Raw genomic sequence first — 21,328 nt, 5'->3', positions numbered from 1 at the left:
AGGACGATGGTATGGTCAGCTACGTACTCCCTCACCATCTTTCTGTAAAGATCAGCCCTACTCTGCCGAGACTGGGGACAGGTGACAGTGTCTTGCTGGGGTGACATAAAACTGGCAAAGGCCTTGTAAAGCGTACCCTTGCCAGTGCTGGACAAGCTGCCTGCTCGCCTACTCTCCCTCGCTACTTGTCCCGCAGAAGTACGCACTCTGCCGCTAGCGCTGTCAGAAGGGAAATACTGTTTCAGCTTGTGCACCAGGGCCTGCTGGTATTCATGCATTCTCACACTCCTTTCCTCTCCAGGGAGGGCACGTCGCACAACAGCCGGTGAGCGGGCAGTTGGAGGCGGCGCTGCGCTGCCCTAAGAGTGGCAGCATCTCTGCTGGACTTCCTGAAATGCGCACAGATGCGGCGCACCTTCGTGAGAAATTCAGACAGATTGGGGTACGTCTTGAAGAACTGCTGAACTATGAGATTTAACACATGGGCCAGGCATGGCACATGTGTCAGTCTGCCGAGTTGCAGAGCCGCCACCAGGTTACGGCCGTTGTCACACACAACCATGCCTGGCTTCAGGTTCAGCGGTGCCAGCCACAAATCAGTCTGCGCGGTGATGCCCTGTAATAGCTCTTGCGCGGTGTGCCTTTTATCGCCTAGACTCAGCAGTTTGAGCACCGCCCGCTGTCGCTTAGCGACGGCACTGCTGCTGTGCCTAGAGCTACCGACTGATGGCGCCATGCCCACGGATGGTAATTCGGAGGTGGGGGAGGGGTTGGGGGAGGAGTAGGCATAGTAGGCCTGAGAGACCTGGACTGAGGTAGGCCCCGCAATCCTAGTCGTCGGCAGTATATGACCAGCCCCAGGGTCAGACTCGGTCCCAGCCTCCACCAACTTAACCCAATGTGCCGTTAGCAATATTTAGTGGCCCTGCTCGGCAGCACTCGTCCACGTGTCCGTGGTCAGGTGGACCTTGTCAGAAATGGCGTTGCTCAGGGCACGGATGATGTTGTCTGACACGTGCTGGTGCAGGGCTGGGACAGCACATCGGGAAAAGTAGTGGCGGCTGGGGACCGAATAACGAGGGGCGGCCGCCGCCATGAGGTTGCGAAAGGCCTCGGTCTCTACCAGCCTATAGGGCAGCATCTCCAGGCTAAGTAATTTGGAGATGTGGACATTGAGGGCTTGGGCGTGTGGGTGGGTTGCACTGTATTTCTTCTTGCGCTCCAGCGTCTGGGGTATAGACAGCTGAACGCTGCGCATGGAGACATTGGTGGATGCTGTGGAGGATCGTGGAGGCGAAGGTGCGGTTTTCGCACGGGAGGTGTTTGGGCCGGGGTCCTGGGCAGGGGGCTGACTAGCAGATGACACAGGGGAAGGAGCAGTGGTGTGCCCGGCCTGAGGTGAACGGCCTTGGTGCCATTGAGTGGGGTGTTTAGCATTCATATGCCTTCGCATACTGGTGGTAGTTAAGCTAGTAGTGGTGGAACCCCTGCTGATCCTGGTTTGGCACAGGTTGCACACCACAGTCCGTCGGTCATCCGGTGTTTCTTTAAAGAACCTCCAGACTTCCGAAAATCTAGCCCTCGCCATGGGAGCTTCACTACGTGAAACATTTGGCATTGATGCACCAGCTCTGGCCCTGCCTCTCCGTCTGGCCCCACCACTGCCTCTTCCAACATGTTCTCGTCGAGGACTCGCCTCCGTCTCAGAAGCACCGTGTTCACCCGGCCTATCAACCTAGCTTGGGACTGTCACCTCATCATCCTCCGATCCCTCAGTCTGCTCCCCCCTTGGACTTCCTGCCCCGACAACAACTTCACCACTGTCTGACAACGGTGTCTCCTCATCGTCTGACACCTCTTTACACACTTCTTCCACTACGTCAACAATGTCGTCATGACCCACAGACTGCGAGCGATGGAAAACCTGGGCATTGGGAAAGAGCTTAGCAGCAACCGGACAAGTGGTTTGTGACTCTGGGAAGGGTCCAGAAAACAGTTCCTCAGAGTATGCCGGTTCAAATGCCAAATTTTCCTGGTAGGGGGCAGACTGGGGGGGAGGAGGCTGAGGTGGAGGAGCTGGAGGAGTGCTGATTTCGGTGACATGGGTGGACTGCGTGGAAGACTGACTGGTGGACAAATTGCTCGAAGCATTGTCGGCAATCCACGACATCACCTCTTCGCACTGTTCTGGCCTCAACAGTGCTCTACCACGAGTCTCAGTAACTTGAGACATGATGAAACTAGGGAGTGTAGCTCTACGGCGTTCCCCTGCTCCCTCATCAGCAGGTGGTGTCTCACCCCGCCCAGGACCACGGCCTCTGACCCCTGCAGTAGTTTGACGCCCTTGTCCTCTACCCCTAGCCCTCGGGTTCAACATTTTCAAAATTAAAGTGTAAACTGTAAAAAACTTTTGTGTTTTTTTTAATGTTTTTGTATTTTTTTTTTTTTTTTACAAAACGATCAGAAGAAATCACACAGCAACCACAGAAGATGATGATGATTGCTATGGCTAGTTTGTAACCTACACTGACAGCACACAACTGGATTTTGTCCTGTGCCTGTGATGACTTTTAGTTTTGAAAAAAAAAAAAAAGTAAAAAAAAAAATCAGCAGACTGTTCCTAATTCAATCAAACCCCTAATAAATTGTCCCACTTTGGTGTTTGAGGTGGATATGTGTGTCACTAAGAGCTAAATAGAACGTTCGCAAGTCCCCCTGCAAATTCCTCACAATATGGTACTAGTTGCAAATAAAAAAAAAAAAAGTATAACGTTATTGTAGCCCTAAGAAGGGCTGTTGGGTTGTTGTAGAATCACTCCTGCCTAACAGTAAGCTAATAGAACAGCCTAACGCTTTCCCTGACCAGCAGCAGCTCTCTCCCTAGCAGCATCCAGACAGAGAATGATCCGAGCAGCGCGGGCAGCGGCTAGTCTATTCCAGGGTCACCTGATCTGGCCAGCCAACCACTGCTATCTACGTGTAAGGGTACCACGTCATGCTGGGTGGAGTGCAGAGTCTCCTGGCTTGTGATTGGCTCTGTTTCTGGCCGCCAAAAAGCAAAACGGCGGGAGATGCCATTTTCTCGAGCGGGTGAAGTATTCGTCCGAGCAACGAACAGTTACGAGTACGCTAATGCTCCAACCAGCATCAAGCTCAGACGAGTGTGTTCGCTCATCTCTAGTCTACATCATTACCTCCCATCCTACATGCAGTCCTGAAGACGTCTATAGAGAGGCAGAAAAGGGCAGCACTAGGTTGTGAATGGACCTGATGCTCCAGGAAGCACAAAGTCCTGTTTCGTAAAATCATCTGATTCCAATACAGAAAAAACGGGACCAAATATTTACACAACCACAGGGACTTTCCTACTGTGGTTCTACACACTGTAAACGTTTAGCTATGAGACATCTCCAATTCTATAGGAAACCGAGAATGTTGGATGTGATAAGAGAAAGCTCAGTCACAATCCTGGAACATCTGAAAACCACATCCGGCGCAACATTTCTTACTAGAAAACGATAGAAACTATTATTCATATTCAGCCTTTGGTATTGTACAAGTAAGAAGGTTCCCCTGGAGATGCAGTTATGTATATAATAATCATTAATAACTTCTGGAATTCTTATCTGGTGAGGAGGAAAGGTCCAAGTCCTCTAGGAAACGATCCAGGATGAGCTGGAGACACTTTCCTGGTTCTATAAAACTACAGTCAGCATACTTCATTGTGCTGCCAAGTCCCCACCCAGAATCCAAACCAGCCCTTCAATGTTACCAGACCTAGGGGTGAGTTTGGGGTAGACTCCTGGGGTTGTAGTTTATACTAGTGACTCCTTCTATACAGGTCGGATAGTATTATTCTCCACACAATGTCATGTCCTGGAAGATTTCATCCTTGTGTCTCTTCCCTTCCAGATGCTGAGACCCAGAAGTTTTACCAGCAGCTTTGTCACTATCCACATCATGTCCTGAGGATGACATATGAATATTTCCAGGAGGATCTGCTCTACATTGTGGAGAACTGGAGATCTTCATCACTTCTACATGAGCTGATCTCCCGAAATATCCCAGGTCTGGAGGTGAGAGGACATGATGTGCCTGTGTCGTGTGAAGACTGATGTTTGCAAAAGTTCAATTTGACCAATTTGACAATTTGAAAAAAAAAAATTAATCAATCTGAATTTATGAAGGAGGGGCAGGCTGACTATATCATACGGGGGAAGACTGGCTATATCCTCCAGGGGATCGGGGGGGGGGGGGGTGGCTGGCTATATACCACAGGGGGAGGGCTGGCTATATACTTCAGGGCGGGGGAGGCTGGCTATATCCTCCAGGGGGGCAGGCTGACTATATCCTCCAGGGGGGCAGGCTGACTATATACTCCAGGGGGGCAGGCTGACTATATACTCCAGGGGGGCAGGCTGACTTTATCCTCCAGGGGGGCAGGCTGACTATATACTCCAGGGGGGCAGGCTGACTTTATCCTCCAGGGGGGACAGGCTGACCATATCCTCCAGGGGGGCAGGCTGACTATATCCTCAAGGGGGGACAGGCTGACTATATCCTCCAGGAGGGAGCTTATTATATGCTACAGGGGTGGCAGGCTGGCTATATACTATGGGTTGGCTATATACTACAAGGGGGGCTGGCTATATACTACAGTGGGGCAGACTGGCTATATAATACAGGGGTGGTAGGATGACTATATACTCCGGGGAGAGCTTGTAATATACTACAGGGGGACTGTCTATATACTACAGGGAGGCAGGCTGACTATATACTGGGGGAGGCAGGCTGGCTATATACTTCCGGGGGACAGGCTGACTATATCCTCCAGGGGGGACAGGCTGACTATATCCTCCAGGGGGGACAGGCTGACTATATCCTCCAGGGGGGACAGGCTGACTATATCCTCAAGGGGGGAAGGCTGACTATATCCTCCAGGAGGGAGCTTATTATATGCTACAGGGGTGGCAGGATGACTATATACTCCAGGGGGAGCTTGTAATATACTACAGGGGGGCTGTCTATATACTACAGGGGGGCAGGCTGACTATATACTGGGGGGGGAGGCAGGCTGGCTATATACTTCCGGGGGGGGCAGATTGACTATATAGTACAGGGGAGGGGCAGGCTGGCTATATACTATGGGTTGGCTACAGGGCCGCATCTGCCATGAGGCAGGATGAAAGTCTTGTTTCAGGCGGCGGACATCAGAGGCGGCAGAATGGCAGCCTGGATGATTTAGGAGGCAGCTCGTGACCTGATCTATCACCCAGCAGAAGTTCCTGCTAGCTTCTCTCTGCTCCCCCCTGCACAGGTCATATACTATTTTAGTTAGGATCCTTTTAGCTAGCAGACAATTAACCCCTCAAGCCACCATGACGTAGACCCCAACGTTATGGGCAGCAGTGCAAAGAGCCACCATGACATTGTGGAACGTCATGACTTCTGTCACTCTGACAATATGCAGCGATTGCTGTGACTGGTCATTTAGTACAGACAGACAAATCCCAGAAGAAAGTAGCATTCCCTGGCTGAGCTCACCTTATCAGTATCCTATCTCCTCATTTTCCTTCACAGACCCTCCAGACTATAAATCACCTGCACACCACACACAATTAACCCCTTCGCTGCATACCTCTCCCATCTGTGCCCTCCTCTACATTTTGATTTAACTTTGAAGAAAACCTTAAGGGTTTATAAAGCTCCTTAAAGACATTTTGAATAATTGAAGGTGTAGTTTCTTAAATGGTGTAATTTATGTGTTTGTATCTGTTGTTTAGGTCCATTGAAATCACTTGAAATTGCCCTTAATAAAATGAATTTGGACATTTTCATAAAAATATCTACTAAACTTCTACCATCCTACAGATACAAAAGAATTTTTAAAAATGTTGCCAACGCAAAGCAGACATATGGCGAATGTTATTTATTAAGTCATTTTTGTGTTATAACTATTTGTTCAAAAATTTTATTTAAAATACTGATCTCAGGAGGTAAACAATTGATGCATATGGGTAATTGTGTGAGTGATTGTCTATATACAAAGAGTGTGGAAATAAACATTTAAATAGGCCTGTGTATACAGCATTGGGGGGGGGGGGGCGCTATTTGAATTTTCGCCTCAGGCAGCAAAAAGGCTAGAATCAGCCCTGGTTGGCTATATACTACAAGGGGGGGGGGGGCTGGCTATATACTACAGTGGGGCAGACTGGCTATATAATACAGGAGGGGCAGGCTGCCTATATACTAGTTGAAACTATAGGAACAGCCTATACAGCCTGATGGTGGTGAGCTGATCAAGTTGTTGGCCTTACATGGCAATCTGCTAAGACTGCTGGGACATGATGGTGGTGATATCAGCGATGACATAAGCCGACACCTGGGAGCGGAGTCTAAATGGCACCTGCTTTTCACCAAAATGTAACTAAGAACCTCGAGTTCGTTATATAATGTAGCCTAGCGGCATTAGATCATTGTGTGATGTGTGGATGTGCGGTCCAGTTCTTTTTCTCTCCCCATGTTGGTTTAGTACATTCTATCCCTTCATTTATTTTGTTTTTCCTGGTACCAGCACTCCGCCCCATTCGACCCAGGTGTTTTTAAATTAGCAGGAGACTGCATTTAGGGGCCGCCTACTTCCTCTCAGCCAGTGTCTGAGACCACGTGGAACGGTGAGTTTTACACCTGTTCACACATGGTGAGCCTTTTTTCCTGTTCACATGGTGCGGTGTTGCATGGCGTCCGCCGCTTCTGTGGTGCGGTGCTGGTGGGGGCCTGGGCCCGGAGCCATGGGGGCTATGCCCGCCAGTGTGGGTACTGGGGGGCAACCGGGTCTTGGTCCCTGCCGGCGCTGTGCTGCAGCGGGGGTGGACGCCATGTGATGCTGCACAAAATAGCGTAGGGACCCACCATAAAGAGGTCACCGTGAAGTGGTTGGTGGGCTTATACAATTTGATCAAAATGTAACTAAGAACCTCGAGTTCGTTATATAATGTAGCCTAGCGGCATTAGATCATTGTGTGATGTGTGGATGTGCGGTCCAGTTCTTTTTCTCTCCCCATGTTGGCACCTGCTTTTCACCAGAGCCTGCCACAAAGTGGGTTGAACTTGTTGCGGCAGGAAACCACGACAGGTGCGACTTTGCAGTGGTGGCTAAGGTGAGGGACAGAATCATAAGGCTGAGATGGAGTCGTGGACAGGCTGGAGGTCAAGACAGGCGGTATAGGATCGGAGTCAGGAACAAAGCAGAAGGTCAGGGCTGGCAGCAGAGGAGCAAAGTCACAACAGGAAATTACACTAAACGCACTGGGAATGGGAGACAAGCTTTCTCTAAGGCACAAGGCTCAAAGATCCGGCTGGGGACGCAGGAAGGGGCTGACCATTTAACAGAGAAGGCGGCCGGCCAGCGCCACTCATTGATGCGCTGGCCCTTTAAATCTTAGAGAGCCGGAGGGCGGGGGCGCGTGCAGTGGAGCGCGAGGACTGCTGCTGACGCAAGGGGCATGGGTCGCAGGAGGACTCGTGACAATAAATAGGATGGAACACATTGTAGCCGACGGTATGTGGCACTTGATGTGCCACCACTACGAGTGCAGGCAGTAATTTTGTACATGTTTTTTTTTATATATATTTGTATATACTTTCCTTTTTAAATATTGTTTATTTTAGATAGATATATGTCTGTATGTTTTACTATTGTCACCTCTATGAAATATGTAGAATCCAGTTTAGCTTTCATATGTGCCAAAATTCCTTTATCCTTTTTGCCCAGAATAGGTATAAACGAAGACAATATGCAGCCAGAAATGTAGCTATTGAGAAAGGAGGGAGAACCTCCAAAATGCGCCTAACTAAAGAATGTTATACACTGTCAAGATCCTAGCCAAATATTGGCCACCTAGATGCTGTTCTGATCACTTACACTCACTGGCCACTTTATTAGGTACACCATGCTAGTAACGGGTTGGACCCCCTTTTGCCTTCAGAACTGCCTCAATTCTTCGTGGCATAGATACAACAAGGTGCTGGAAGCTCCTCAGAGATTTTGCTCCATAGTGACATGATGGCATCACACAGTTGCCGCAGATTTGTCGGCTGCACATCCATGATGCGAATCTCCTGTTCCACCACATCCCAAAGATGCTCTATTGGATTGAGATCTGGTGACTGTGGAGGCCATTTGTGTCCAGTGACCTCATTGTCATGTTCAAGAAACCAGTCTGAGATGATTCCAGCTTTATGACATGGCGCATTATCCTGCTGAAAGTAGCCATCAGATGTCACAGGGGACATTGTGCTCATAAAGGGATGGACATGGTCAGCAACAATACTCAGGTAGGCTGTGGCGTTGTACCAAGGGGCCCAAAGACACCATGACACCACCACCACCAGCCTGACCCGCTGATACAAGGCAGGATGGATCCATGCTTTCATGTTTCACGCCAAATTCTGACCCTACCATCCGAAAGTCGCAGCAGAAATCGAGACTCATCAGACCAGGCAACGTTTTTCCAATCTTCTACTGTCCAATTTCGATGAGCTTGCGCAAATTGTAGCCTCAGTTTCCTGTTCTTAGCTGAAAGGAGTGGCGCCCGCTGTGGTCTTCTGCTGCTGTAGCCCATCTGCCTCAAAGTTGGACGTACTGTGCGTTCAGAGATGCTCTTCTGCCTACCTTGGTTGTAACGGGTGGCGATTTGAGTCACTGTTGCCTTTCTATCAGCTCGAACCAGTCTGCCCATTCTCCTCTGACCTCTGGCATCAACAAGGCATTTCCGCCCACAGAACTGCCGCTCACTGGATGTTTTTTCTTTTTCGGACCATTCTCTGTAAACCCTAGAGATGGTTGTGCGTGAAAATCCCAGTAGATCAGCAGTTTCTGAAATACTCAGACCAGCCCTTCTGGCACCAACAACCATGCCACGTTCACAGGCCACAAATCACCTTTCTTCCCCATACTGATGCTCGGGAGAACTGCAGGAGATTGTCTTGACCATGTCTACATGCCTAAATGCACTGCCGCCATGTGATTGGCTGATTAGAAATTAAGTGTTAACGAGCAGTTGGACAGGTGTACCTAATAAAGTGGCCGGTGAGTGTATATAACAATTATTATATTTATTGCTTGGAACGTCACCACTGATAATATCCATGGTGGAAGAGAAATCTTCTAAATGGAGCTCGGTACTGGCAATGGAGTAAGCGGAGCAGACAATGGAGGCTGAAGGCGTGTAAGAGGCATCGTCTGCGAGTTCCCCTCTTTATTACACAGAGGATCGTTATTTACCTTTACCTGTATAACAGTTCGGAAGCAAAAGAATGTGATAATACAGTATAGACTGGTCCATATAGCGACATATAGATATTAGAAATGCCTGACAATAACTAGCAGTATTTTGATTCATGTTATGCCGATGTTGGGATTGTATGTTTTTTTTTTTATATTATATAAAATTTTTGATAAACACATAACGTCCCCTGTAGTAGAGAGAACTCTGAATATTGGAGCTTTAGTCCTCTCCAGTCTTCAATACCCAAGACGCTCTAAGAGTTTCTTATTACTACTGAGTGCCCCAGGGGTCATAGGATCCGGTCGGGAGATCCCTCAAGCACACGGAGCGTTTTTCACTGTCTGCACTCGCTCGTGTGAGAGGCCTAAGGGCCCATAATCACGTAAGCTGCAGAGTCCCGTGTCACACTCCCATTGCTTTGCATTGTTTCCATCGATGAAACAAGGAATCGCTGCTTCCCCTGCCTGAGGAATTACAGTATTGGCGCAGAAGACTGACATGAAATATCTGAATATTTCTTGTGTTTTAGAAATATCTGAATTTAGGCCATGATAGAAAAACCTTGGCCCGGACTTTACTCCAGGAGATTTTCGGGAGAGGAGCAGAAGCTGTGATAACATTGTGGGTCAGTCTTCATGTATTACGGAAGGATCACGGTTCCCCGGTCCTGGACGCTGTACTGGAGGAGCTCGGCCACAGAGGTAACATTGTAACTTATATATAACTGTTATACAATGTAGCTAGATAAATACCAGTTTACAACAGGTATTACAATAGGGGGCAGTATTATAGTAGTTATATTCTTGTACATAGGGGGCAGTATTATAGTAGTTATATTCCTGTACATAGGGGGCAGTATTATAGTAGTTATATCCCTGTACATAGGGAGCAGTATTATAGTAGTTATATCCCTGTACATAGGGGACAGTATTATAGTAGTTATATTCTTGTACATAGGGGGCAGTATTATAGTAGTTATATCCTTGTACATAGGGGGCCGTATTATAGTAGTTATATTCCTGTACATAGGGGGCAGTATTATAGTAGTTGTATTCCTGTACATAGGGGACAGTATTATAGTAGTTATATTCCTGTACATAGGGGGCAGTATTATAGTAGTTATATTCCTGTACATAGGGGGCAGTATTATAGTAGTTATATTCTTGTACATAGGGGGCAGTATTATAGTAGTTATATTCTTGTACATAGGGGCAGTATTATAGTAGTTATATTCCTGTACATAGGGGGCAGTATTATAGTAGTTATATTCCTGTACATAGGGGGCAGTAGTATAGTAGTTATATCCCTGTACATAGGGGGCAGTATTATAGTAGTTATATTCTTGTACATAGGGGGCAGTATTATAATAGTTATATTCTTGTACATAGGGGGCAGTATTATAGTAGTTATATTCCTGTACATAGGGGGCAGTATTATAGTAGTAATATTCCTGTACATAGGGGGCAGTATTATAGTAGTTCTATTCCTGTACATAGGGGGCAGTATTATAATAGTTATATTCTTGTACATAGGGGGCAGTATTATAATAGTTATATTCTTGTACATAGGGGGCAGTATTATAGTAGTTCTATTCTTGTACATAGGGGGCAGTATTATAGTAGTTATATTCTTGTACATAGGGGGCAGTATTATAGTAGTTATATTCCTGTAAATAGGGGGCAGTATTATAGTAGTTATATTCCTGTACATAGGGGGCAGTATTATAGTAGTTATATTCTTGTACATAGAGGGCAGTATTATAGTAGTTATATTCTTGTACATAGGGGGCAGTATTATAGTAGTTATATTCTTGTAATATTCTTATTCACAATTACCTGCTGCATGGGTTCAGACAATTTCCACCATCATTATTATGGTCTTGTTGGTGCGCTGTATTATAGTCTGCTCTGAGGTCTAAGTTACTTATTACTAATGCAGTATTATACACTAGTGGTGCATTTACTCTGTATTATGGTTTTTGGTGCATCTTGGGTTTTGGTTAATAGTGCGGCCCCCTGAAGGGTAGCGTTATGACAATGCGACCCTTGGGACAAAAAAGGTTGTGCACCCCTGATCTAGATTGACGTTCATGGCCGGATCATGCTATTTCAGGGACAGAGAAGCTCTTGGCAAACTGCATGAAAACCTGCGCTGCATCTGTACAAGCCCCATGGACAAAGATGGCACAGATTCTCCAAAAGTATCTTAAAATAAGATTTGTGAGACGGTGTTAATCTGTTCAGATTTATTAAGGTGTTTGCCGCTGGATGATAAATCTTTCTAGTTGTACCGTATTTTTCGGACTATAAGGCGCACCAGAGTATAAGGCGCACCATCAATAAATGCCTACTAAAATGTCTAGGTTCATATATAAGGTGCACTGGACTATAAGGCGCACCTGATTATAAGGATGAATGGCCAGCAGGTGGCAGACCTGTGCAGAGTGCAAGGCAGCTGTTGTCTGTTAATACAGTTCATATATAAGGTGCACTAGACTATAAGGCGCACCTTTTATTTCTGAGAAAATTAAAGGATTTTTTGCACGCCTAATAGTCCGAAAAATACAGTAATTTACACCTCCTATTAGTAGGTAAAGTTAACATTACAAAATTGTATGAAAATGTTGGTGCATTTGCATAATTTGTAATAACTTCTCCCTACACAGCAACTCCCCCCCCCCCCTTTGTTGTAATAGTTAGAAAAGTATCTATAAGTGTCTTAAACATTTGATGAATCAGACACAAGTCATCAGAGGTTTTTTTGCTAAATACTATAGAATTCTTATGCAAACGGTTTGAAACATCTGTCCCATTAATGGGTCTAATCACATGGAAATCATTAGTATTTCTGTACAGAGCAGCAGTAATTCCATGGGGCCGTACAATCACAAGAACAAATACACAAACTACAAAGAAGAGTACAGAGGAGGCTGCCTGTGAGGGCTCACAATCTATATGAGGGTAGATGGAGACGCAAGGTATATCCATGTGTATAACCGTGCAGTTATTGTGTGTATTAGGCAATTCTGAACAGGTGGGTTTTCGGATGACATTTGAAAGGTTTAGAATAGGTAGGTCGGCGATGGAGGACAGAGCTAATAGTGTGAATGTGCTTTTCAAATAACATTTTGAAAGCGTAAGATTAGTCATTTTAGTTCGACTATTACTCCTTTTGTTCACTTCTGATTAGGTTCTGGTATAATTCAGTCTGTGCACTTGAGATGTGCACTTTGGAGAATGCATTGTAAGAACGAGGTCTGCTAAGACCATTAGTCTACAACTTTTACACCCAAGACAAATTAGTCAGAATGAATCAGAAAGTCTCCAGTAAATAGCAGGGAATAAGATATACAGTCATCCCAATAAACAAGAAAGATAAGATAACACCATTGCTAGACATGGCTGGGCGTCTGGTGCCTCTGGATCATCACACCTGGTCCCGGTCCTGTATCTTCTCATATGTATATGACATGTGTACATCCAGTGCTGATGAGGTCCATAGAAAATCCTACAAATCTCTCATTTCTTATTAGGTGAGGATCTGCCGGGGGAAATCCTACTGGATGAAGAAGGACACAACCTACCCCCAGCGCTGAGAGGTAAGTGCACATTATATACAGATTATAGTAACAACGTTCACTGTCTCCACGAAGGTAAATGAACACGAACAGAACTACATACCACAGGTGAACTCATGGAGGGGGTTTTGATCACTTTTTTTCACGTTTCACCAGATTTGGTGGCATTTCTACATTATGATGTTATTTGTGGTGACAAAGTCCAATAGAGAAGCCTGTGGGAAATAATGTATATTTACTGCATACCACAAAACCATCTTGTTGTGGATTTGGGGCACTGCCCCCCTGTCCTGGGAGGTGGTGGGGATGTTGAATTGGATACAATGGTCATTGAGCCTCTGCCATTGGTATGTGCCACAAAGGCCGGCAGGCACAATGTGATGATGTCACCATGTCTGCAGGCTTCAGAGCCAGACATATCTTTTTTTTTATATATATTTTAATGTAATAAATCAAGTAATACAAATACATGGGAAACATTACTTTATAGCAACTTTATACACAATCAATAAAAATCCATCAATACCATTTCTTCTTTCATCTCACTTCCCTCCCTCCCCTGGCGGATTAGCTCAAACATTGTGGGGTAAAATACTAACAAGACCGATACTTCCCGAGCCTCTGGATCCACTGAACAGCTATGTACTAATGAGGAAGCGATTCTTCATTACTATTAGTAAGATCTATTCAGACAAATCTCCCCATAACTTCTCTCGTTACACCGTTTCCTCCTATCTCTCAACAAGACACAGGAGATCCACTCTTTCTTGCCAATCCTTAACCTTGGGATCCTTCGTGTCCTTCGAAGGGCACAAAATTACTATTCTTGCCAAAAAAAAAGACCTTTAATACATTTGGGGGGGCATCTCAGTAAACCAGTGATGACTATTTTTGAGCCCAAGATGCAAACCTGTAGATTAAATGGAAAACTACAATCAAATATTACTTGCATTTTATCCACATCTCCTGTCCAATAACGAGACAGTTTTGGAGGCCTCCATAGCATATGGACAAGATCAGCGTCTATGCATCTTGGGCACCTTCTTCGCTTTTTTTCCAAAAATATTTCAATCGCTTTGGCGTAAGATGTTCCCTATGCACAATTGTCTGAGAGACAATGGGGGACATTCTTGATGGTCTTTCTAATCATGTGCAGTGAGTCCACCCATTCCTCCAGATCCTTTGCATCTTCTGTCCACTTCTCCTAACATTCCCTCACAGGGGGGTACTTCTCACTTTTATAGACCCCCGATAATATTCCTTTCCTATTTCTGGGAACAAACATATCCCTCAGGGGATGGTCTTCTTCCTTGAATTCCTCGCTGGTCAACCGGGCATTAAAAGGTTACTTGAGCTGGGCAAAAAAAAAAAAACGATCCCCCATCCACGGCCAAACCCACAAGATTTTAGACTCCTCGCATCCGGTACCTGGTGCTAAACCCCCTTCTTGCTGCAAAATCTCCATTAATCCATAGGGGCCAAAGACCATCTTGTGAATCCACATAGTGGAGTTATGTTTAAGTCCCCCCTGCTCCCAATCATATCCCCTACCCATTGCATTAGTGTAGGCCTAGGATAACAAGCCTTGTAATCAAACTGTGTGTAAACAGCCATTTCTAATAAATTCCATATCATACATCATTTCATCTCTAGAATATAATTACCATTACTTTATCACCATTCTGCTGCTAAAAAATAACTAAAAAAGTCGGGGATAGCAAATCCTCCCTTATCCACAGAAGCATACAATTTATACGTGACTTTCCCATTCCATAAAAAAAGTGCCTTGAGGGAATCAAAAACAGCGAATATGAACAGAATCTGCGGCGATAGCACCATCTATAAATAACTACGCATTCTATTCCGTACTGCAGTTTTCTGTTTAGTTTGTGTACCAGGGGTTTTACATTAATGAGAACCTGTCACCCTCAAAAACTGCACAAGGAGCAAAACGGATGCCGCCGTGTTACACTGCTTTGAGAGCGGTCCGGCGTTTCTAGTGTGAAGCCGCGGTGTTTGTTAGTTAGCAGAGGTTTCCGATAACTCTAACAGTGTAACTCTGCTGCGTCTGTTTTAGCTCGAAGAGCTGCTTACTTTAGTAACATCTCCTGGTGCCGTTTTTAAGGGTGACAGGTCCTCTTTAAGCTATAAAATATTCAAAGAGAAAAAGAGGTGTGCCAATAGACAAAATTGTGTAAAAAAGTGATAAATCTTTATTTCAACAATAGAAAAACTCCATCAAGGAATGAAGGACAAGTTAAAAACAATTAAAAAACATACATGAGTCAAAATGTTTGGCACAACCAGGTAAGGTTCACCAAACAAACACCTCCTCCATACAGTGGAACCTGTCCCCTAGTATGATACAAGTACAATAGAAGGATGAATAAGGCCCAAGCTGTCTAATGACCCTGAACAGATGAAGATAAATCTGCCATAACAATCATAGTGCGGCTATAGAATAAATGGGTAAGTATACATTACGAGTCAGTGGTCAGCAGGCAGGCATCAGTACAATAAGTCAACAGGGCGGCTCAGCAGTAGTGGAGGACGTGGAGGACTCCCCACGCGTTCCGTCTCCCAAGTGGAGACTTCCTCAGGGTCCGGAGTGTAGCAGCGGAGCTTCGGTGGATCGCGGGAAAGGTGAGAAGAAACATTACCGGCGTATAAGACGACCCCCGACCAGACTGAAGACTTTTCAGTCTTCTAAAGTCGTCTTATATGCCGGTATATACGGTTTATGCCGTCTTTTCAGGATTCCTCTCTCCAGATATCCCTATATCCTAGCTCGGAGACCAGTCTACCAAATATTGTAATAGACTGCTTGGCCATTGTTACACCAACCTTTGTATTCCTTAGTTTACTACGTAGTTGAAATCCCCCCAGGCAGCCCTGCATATGAACCCTGTTGGTTTATGGTATTCACTGAAACCTCCACTGGGGCCGCAGGAGGAAGGTCAATGTCTACCAAAGCCATACTCATACCATACATGGAGGCATATAGGATTACATATCTGCCTAACGGATCAAGTTTGGCCCCACGTTCTTGAAAACAAACCCTGTTACTTTTCAGAATACTCACTCCACAAGCATATGATGAAAAAGTGGCATGGTAATAGTGGCCTGGCCATGGTTTACTATATCTCCTATAGTTATCCCCTAAGAGATGGGTTTCCTGTAAACAAGTCACCTCTGATTGATATGAACGACATAAGTCGAAAACGGATTTTCTCTTCAATTTATCACCTAGGCCCCGCACATTCCCAGATATCACCTTAATCATACTCATTCATGGAGATTATAGATCATATTCTACTCCTATAACATCTCTACTATTCAACCCAAACATCAACCACCAAGGCAACCCCAACCCCCCATCCCACAACTCCTTACCCATTGCCCAAGGTGATATAACCCTAGACGCTTTCTGGAGCAATTTTGTAGCTGGGGCAGATGTGCCCACCCGATGACCTCAGATTTTCAATACCTTCTCCACTCACTCATTTGCTTCACTTACATTTCGACTGAATCTGACTGAGCGCGGGATTTAACTTTCATATTGTGTCACAAGACAATGCACTTACATGCACCAGGAAGAAGAAGGTGAACTCCGAGGACCTGAGTGGGGAAGCGACACATGCAGGATATCGGGTGCAGGATCTTAGTGACTCCCCGCACAGCGCATTATACACGGACAATGCACTTACATGCACCAGGAAGAAGAAGGTGAACTCCGGGGACCTGAGCGGGGAAGTGACACATGCAGGATATCAGGCGCACAATCTTAGTGACTCCCCGCACAGCGCATTATACACGGACAATGCACTTACATGCACCAGGAAGAAGAAGGTGAACTCCGGGGACCTGAGCGGAGAGGCGACACATGCAGGATATCAGGCGCACGATCTTAGTGACTCCCCGCACAGCGCATTATACACGGACAATGCACTTACATGCACCAGGAAGAAGAAGGTGAACTCCGTGGACCTGAGCAGGGAAGCGACACATGCAGGATATCGGGTGCACGATCTTAGTGACTCCCCGCATAGCGCTTTATATACGGACAATGCACTTACATGTACCAGGAAGAAGAAGGTGAACTCCGTGGACCTGAGCAGGGAAGTGACACATGCAGGATATCGGGCGCACGATCTTAGTGACTCTCTGCACAGCGCATTATACACGGACAATGCACTTACATGCACCAGGAAGAAGAAGGTGAACTCCAGGGACCTGAGCGGGGAAGTGACACATGCAGGATATCAGGCGCACGATCTTAGTGACTCCCCGCACAGCGCATTATACACGGACAATGCACTTACATGCACCAGGAAGAAGAAGGTGAACTCCGGGGACCTGAGCGGGGAAGCGACACATGCAGGATATCGGGCGCAGGATCTTAGTGACTCCCCGCACAGCGCATTATACACGGACAATGCACTTACATGCACCAGGAAGAAGAAGGTGAACTCCAGGGACCTGAGCAGGGAAGCGACACATGCAGGATATCGGGCGCAGGATCTTAGTGACTGCCCGCACAGCGCATTATACACGGACAATGCACTTACATGCACCAGGAAGAAGAAGGTGAACTCCGGGGACCTGAGCGGGGAAGAGACACATGCAGGATATCAGACGCACGATCTTAGTGAATATAGATATACCTTTTAAGGAGTTATCAGTTTCCCCCTCCTCACCCCCACCAGTCATCATTGCTGGATTTATCCATGGTTTCATCAGTAGCGGGCTGTATTGCAGCTACACCCCTATGTCTCTCTCCTTATTTCCCTTACCCTGTGAAGAGATGGGGTATTGCAAAAGCCTTTCCATTTTGCCTTCTTTTTCCTTTCAGCCGGGTGAAAATCTACACAAATCGGCATGTATAGAACGATATACAAGTCTTGTAGATTTAACTGATGACTTGGTAAATTAATGAACCGTACACTATGCAATGCGAGGTTAGTCGTTATACAAGCAAGGCTGGAGCCGGATAAGTACAAGAAGACTAATGCATTAAGCAGGGAATTCTCTCACTAGATCAGACAGTGAGACAGCGGTTAGTTTATCAGATAACCAAAATATAGACACCAAGAATGGAGATAATATTAGCGCGGACAGTATTTGTCCAGCATGAAGTTCTCTCGATGCATAACTAATAATGATATAGTCGCTGGATATTAGTAAAAGTTAACAATTAAGCAAGCCTGGCTGTTTAGGGCTCCGACAGCCGAGTTAGTTTAGAAAGAGTGATACAAAGAGTTCTCTCACTAGTCACCAGAACTCTGGGCATCGGACAAAACGCGGAACAAAGAGATCAGTACGGATTAGTTAGCCAAATAGCTGTAATTTTTAAGTAAAAGTAAAATACGGACACCAGACGGCAAGATATTATTAGCTTCAATAGAAGTTGCAAGAAGACACCCCAGACCCAAGTGGCTAATTATTGTTCAGCTGGGGAGCGCTCTAAGAGAAGTTGCTCACGAAATCGCCTCCAGGCACAGAATATCCGGGACATCTGGGGCACAAGAGGGACAGAAGCACCTTCCTATTTCAAGAAGCACCAACAGAGGGGGCAACTGAGCCCTCCTGAGAACGCCACCACCTCCAAAGACCAGGAGAGTGTTGATGCCTTTCTCCAGACAGCTAGATCGACCACGTCATCCGTACTCCAGTGGCAGCAAGAAAACTTGAGGATCCGATCAGCATTTGGTGTCGTCCGAGGCTAACATGCTGCTCCAATATTAATCAGAGGGCGACACAATCGCACACATCTGCATGTGAGCCATGAGTGAGCACCTGGTTAGGTCAGCTCCGGGCGATCTGCATCATCACCTCCAGCTCCATGCACCACGCGCTACATGCAGCACGTAACATGCTCCTCCTCCTCTCCAAGTCATAATAGAGAAGCCTGTGGAAAATAGCAAATAAAAATATATATTTACTGCATACCACAAAACCATCTTGTTTTGGATTTTGGGCACTTCCCCCCTGTCCTTGGAGGTGATAGGGATGTCCCTGGCTTCAAGTGTTGAATTGGATACAATCGTCATTGAGCCTCTGCCATTGGTATGTGCCACAAAGGCCAGTAGGCACAATGTGATGTCACCATGTCTGCAGGCTTCAGAGCCAGACATATCAACAGCAGAGGGAAAAGCAGGACTGCATCAAATGTCTAACTATACAACAATAAGGAAAGTGAGGGATTGGGAAGCGATGGGTCCACATTGTGAGCAGGGCCACAAACAGGGGAACATGATCCCTCCAACACAGATAACAATAGACCTCTGCCCTGATTGAAAAGATAGACTAGGTCCTATTCCTGACCATCTTTTGTGGCACTGCTCACATGCTGGCAGTGGAATCCATGGCCGTGAAAACATTTGTGTAAATGAGGGCTATAATAAACTAACTAATAATCTAACTTATTCACTCATTCAAAAACATAGCCCCATAAATAAATACTACAACCAGAAGAAAGTACACAGGCACTAGAACCAAGTTCTATACAGCACATAAATACCGTACCAGATCCAAACACACACCATAAGTAAAGCTCCAAAACCAAGCAAAAATTATAAATACAGAACAGAACCAAGTTCTATACATATGTACAGCACCAAATATGAGCCCAGTTCATAGATACTGCATGAAGCCCAATATAATACAATAATTACAGCACTAGAATTCTGAGCACTTACTGTAGTGTAGTGAGAGAATATTGTGCTTTAATATGTAGTTCAGAAAAGTCTTGTTAACAGGGAATATTTCGCTATTAATAAATGGTTCAAAAAAGCCTTGTTGACAGAATAAATTGCGCTTTAATACTTGGTTAAAAAATGTGTTCTCAGAGAATATTTCCCTTATTAACTAGGTCAGAAAAGTCTCATTGTAAGAGAATATTGGGCTTTAATATGTGGCTCAGAAAAAATTCATTGTAAGAGAATATTGGGCTTTAATATGTGGATCATAAAATTTTGCCAGTGACTAGCATCCAGTAATACCTTGATTGTAAAGGTCCTGTCACAGTAAAGTTTGGTACTGCAGATCTTTTAAAATGAGGAAAGCAAGAATTAAGGGATAAGGACGTGGCTGTGGTGCTGCTGATGGGGATGAAACTGGTCCTGCAGGGAGAGGACGTGTTCAGTCTCTCCTCCAAGTTTTCTTCTGGTGCACGTAGGCACCAGGGTGGGCATGTGTACTGGTAGGCCCAAATAGGTCATGCAAAGCTGAACCATTGGTCAATTACATGGCAGTGCACCAACTTCCGAGGGGTTATCTTCACCCTGCCTATCCTCATTTGGAATTGCAGAGCCCTCCATTTCAGCCTCCTTCCAATAAACAAAGTCGTTTCAGCCACAAGTCATGGAGCAGTCAGTCTATAGAATGACTCTCCTATTTTGGAAACTGTGGCTCATCCAAATGCCCCTGTCCCAGTGTTGTAAAATTCCCAAGATTAAAGATAAGAAGAATACTTGTAGGTGGAAGAAGCGGGAGGTCCAAGGCGCAGCAGGCATACATTAGCCATTTTGTTGACTGCTACAACCTGTGCCCAGGAACCCAGGAAATAAAGGCCATACCACAGGGTGCCCGCAGTGTGCCTGCAATTTTTTTCACAGAATGCAGGCTGTGCCATCAGTCCAAAAAGCTTGGCCAAAGCCTTAACAATCTGAGCACCTTATGCATGACCAGGAACCTGCAGAGTAAACATGAGCTGCAGTGGTGGAGACACCAATAAACCTGGAAACACCTAAGACTCCCCTGCTGCTTCAGTTGGCCCATCCTGTTCCACCATTTCCTCAGCCACAAAGCCTCCTGTTTCCCTGCTAAGGGAGGGTAAGGCGCCACCACCAGCAGCACCACTGTCACGTAAACACACGATCCTTTCACCCTCAGTGAAGGTTTGTCCCATCACATGTACAAGCTTAGGTCCTGAATAGGAGCATTTCCTCATCCTACTTTGCTTTCTCCTCTCCTGCTTACTCCTCCAGTCAGCACAGCGCCCACAGCATCACTTTTAGCCAAGCCATAGGGAAACAGCAAAAGGCTGTGCTAAAACTTATCTGTCTGGGTGAATGACCGTACACCGGCTCCAGGAGCAAACAGATGAGTGGTTGCTGTTGCTGAAGCTGAAGCCCGGCAAGCTGGTGTGCGACAATGGCTGGAAACTTATAGTCGAGCCAAGTTGACGTATGTCCCATGTGTTGCACTTTTGCTCGAGTTAGTGGTGCAAAGGTTCCTGGCCAACTATACAGGTCTGCCAGGGGCTGCTGCTTACGGTTCACTCCTTGTGTTTGCAATTTTGAAGCTCATACCCTGCTCCTGCTTGCCTATCTTCACAGCAGAGGAACTTTGACCTGACCACCCACCGCCTCATATAACATGTAGCAACTAGACTGAATACCACTTTACTTATGCTGGACAGGGTATGTCAACATAAGTAGGCAGTTGTGGAATTCTACCT

At 45.9% G+C, this 21,328-nt stretch overlaps 1 protein-coding gene across 1 annotated transcript in view; it reads left to right on the top strand.

Annotated features, from left to right (window-relative positions):
* LOC140069148 (NACHT, LRR and PYD domains-containing protein 12-like) overlaps positions 1 to 21,328 on the top strand; it is an 82,645-nt gene that overhangs the window by 16,293 nt on the left and 45,024 nt on the right. The window contains exons 3-5 of the mRNA XM_072114522.1: positions 3,913 to 4,076; positions 9,820 to 9,991; positions 12,823 to 12,888. Of these exons, the coding sequence (XP_071970623.1) occupies positions 3,913 to 4,076; positions 9,820 to 9,991; positions 12,823 to 12,888 (402 nt within the window). The remainder of the gene's footprint in view (positions 1 to 3,912; positions 4,077 to 9,819; positions 9,992 to 12,822; positions 12,889 to 21,328) is intronic.

This window comes from Engystomops pustulosus, chromosome 7, assembly GCF_040894005.1.
Source record: "Engystomops pustulosus chromosome 7, aEngPut4.maternal, whole genome shotgun sequence".
Taxonomy (NCBI): domain Eukaryota; kingdom Metazoa; phylum Chordata; class Amphibia; order Anura; family Leptodactylidae; genus Engystomops; species Engystomops pustulosus.
This window is presented reverse-complemented; position numbering and strand designations above follow the sequence as displayed.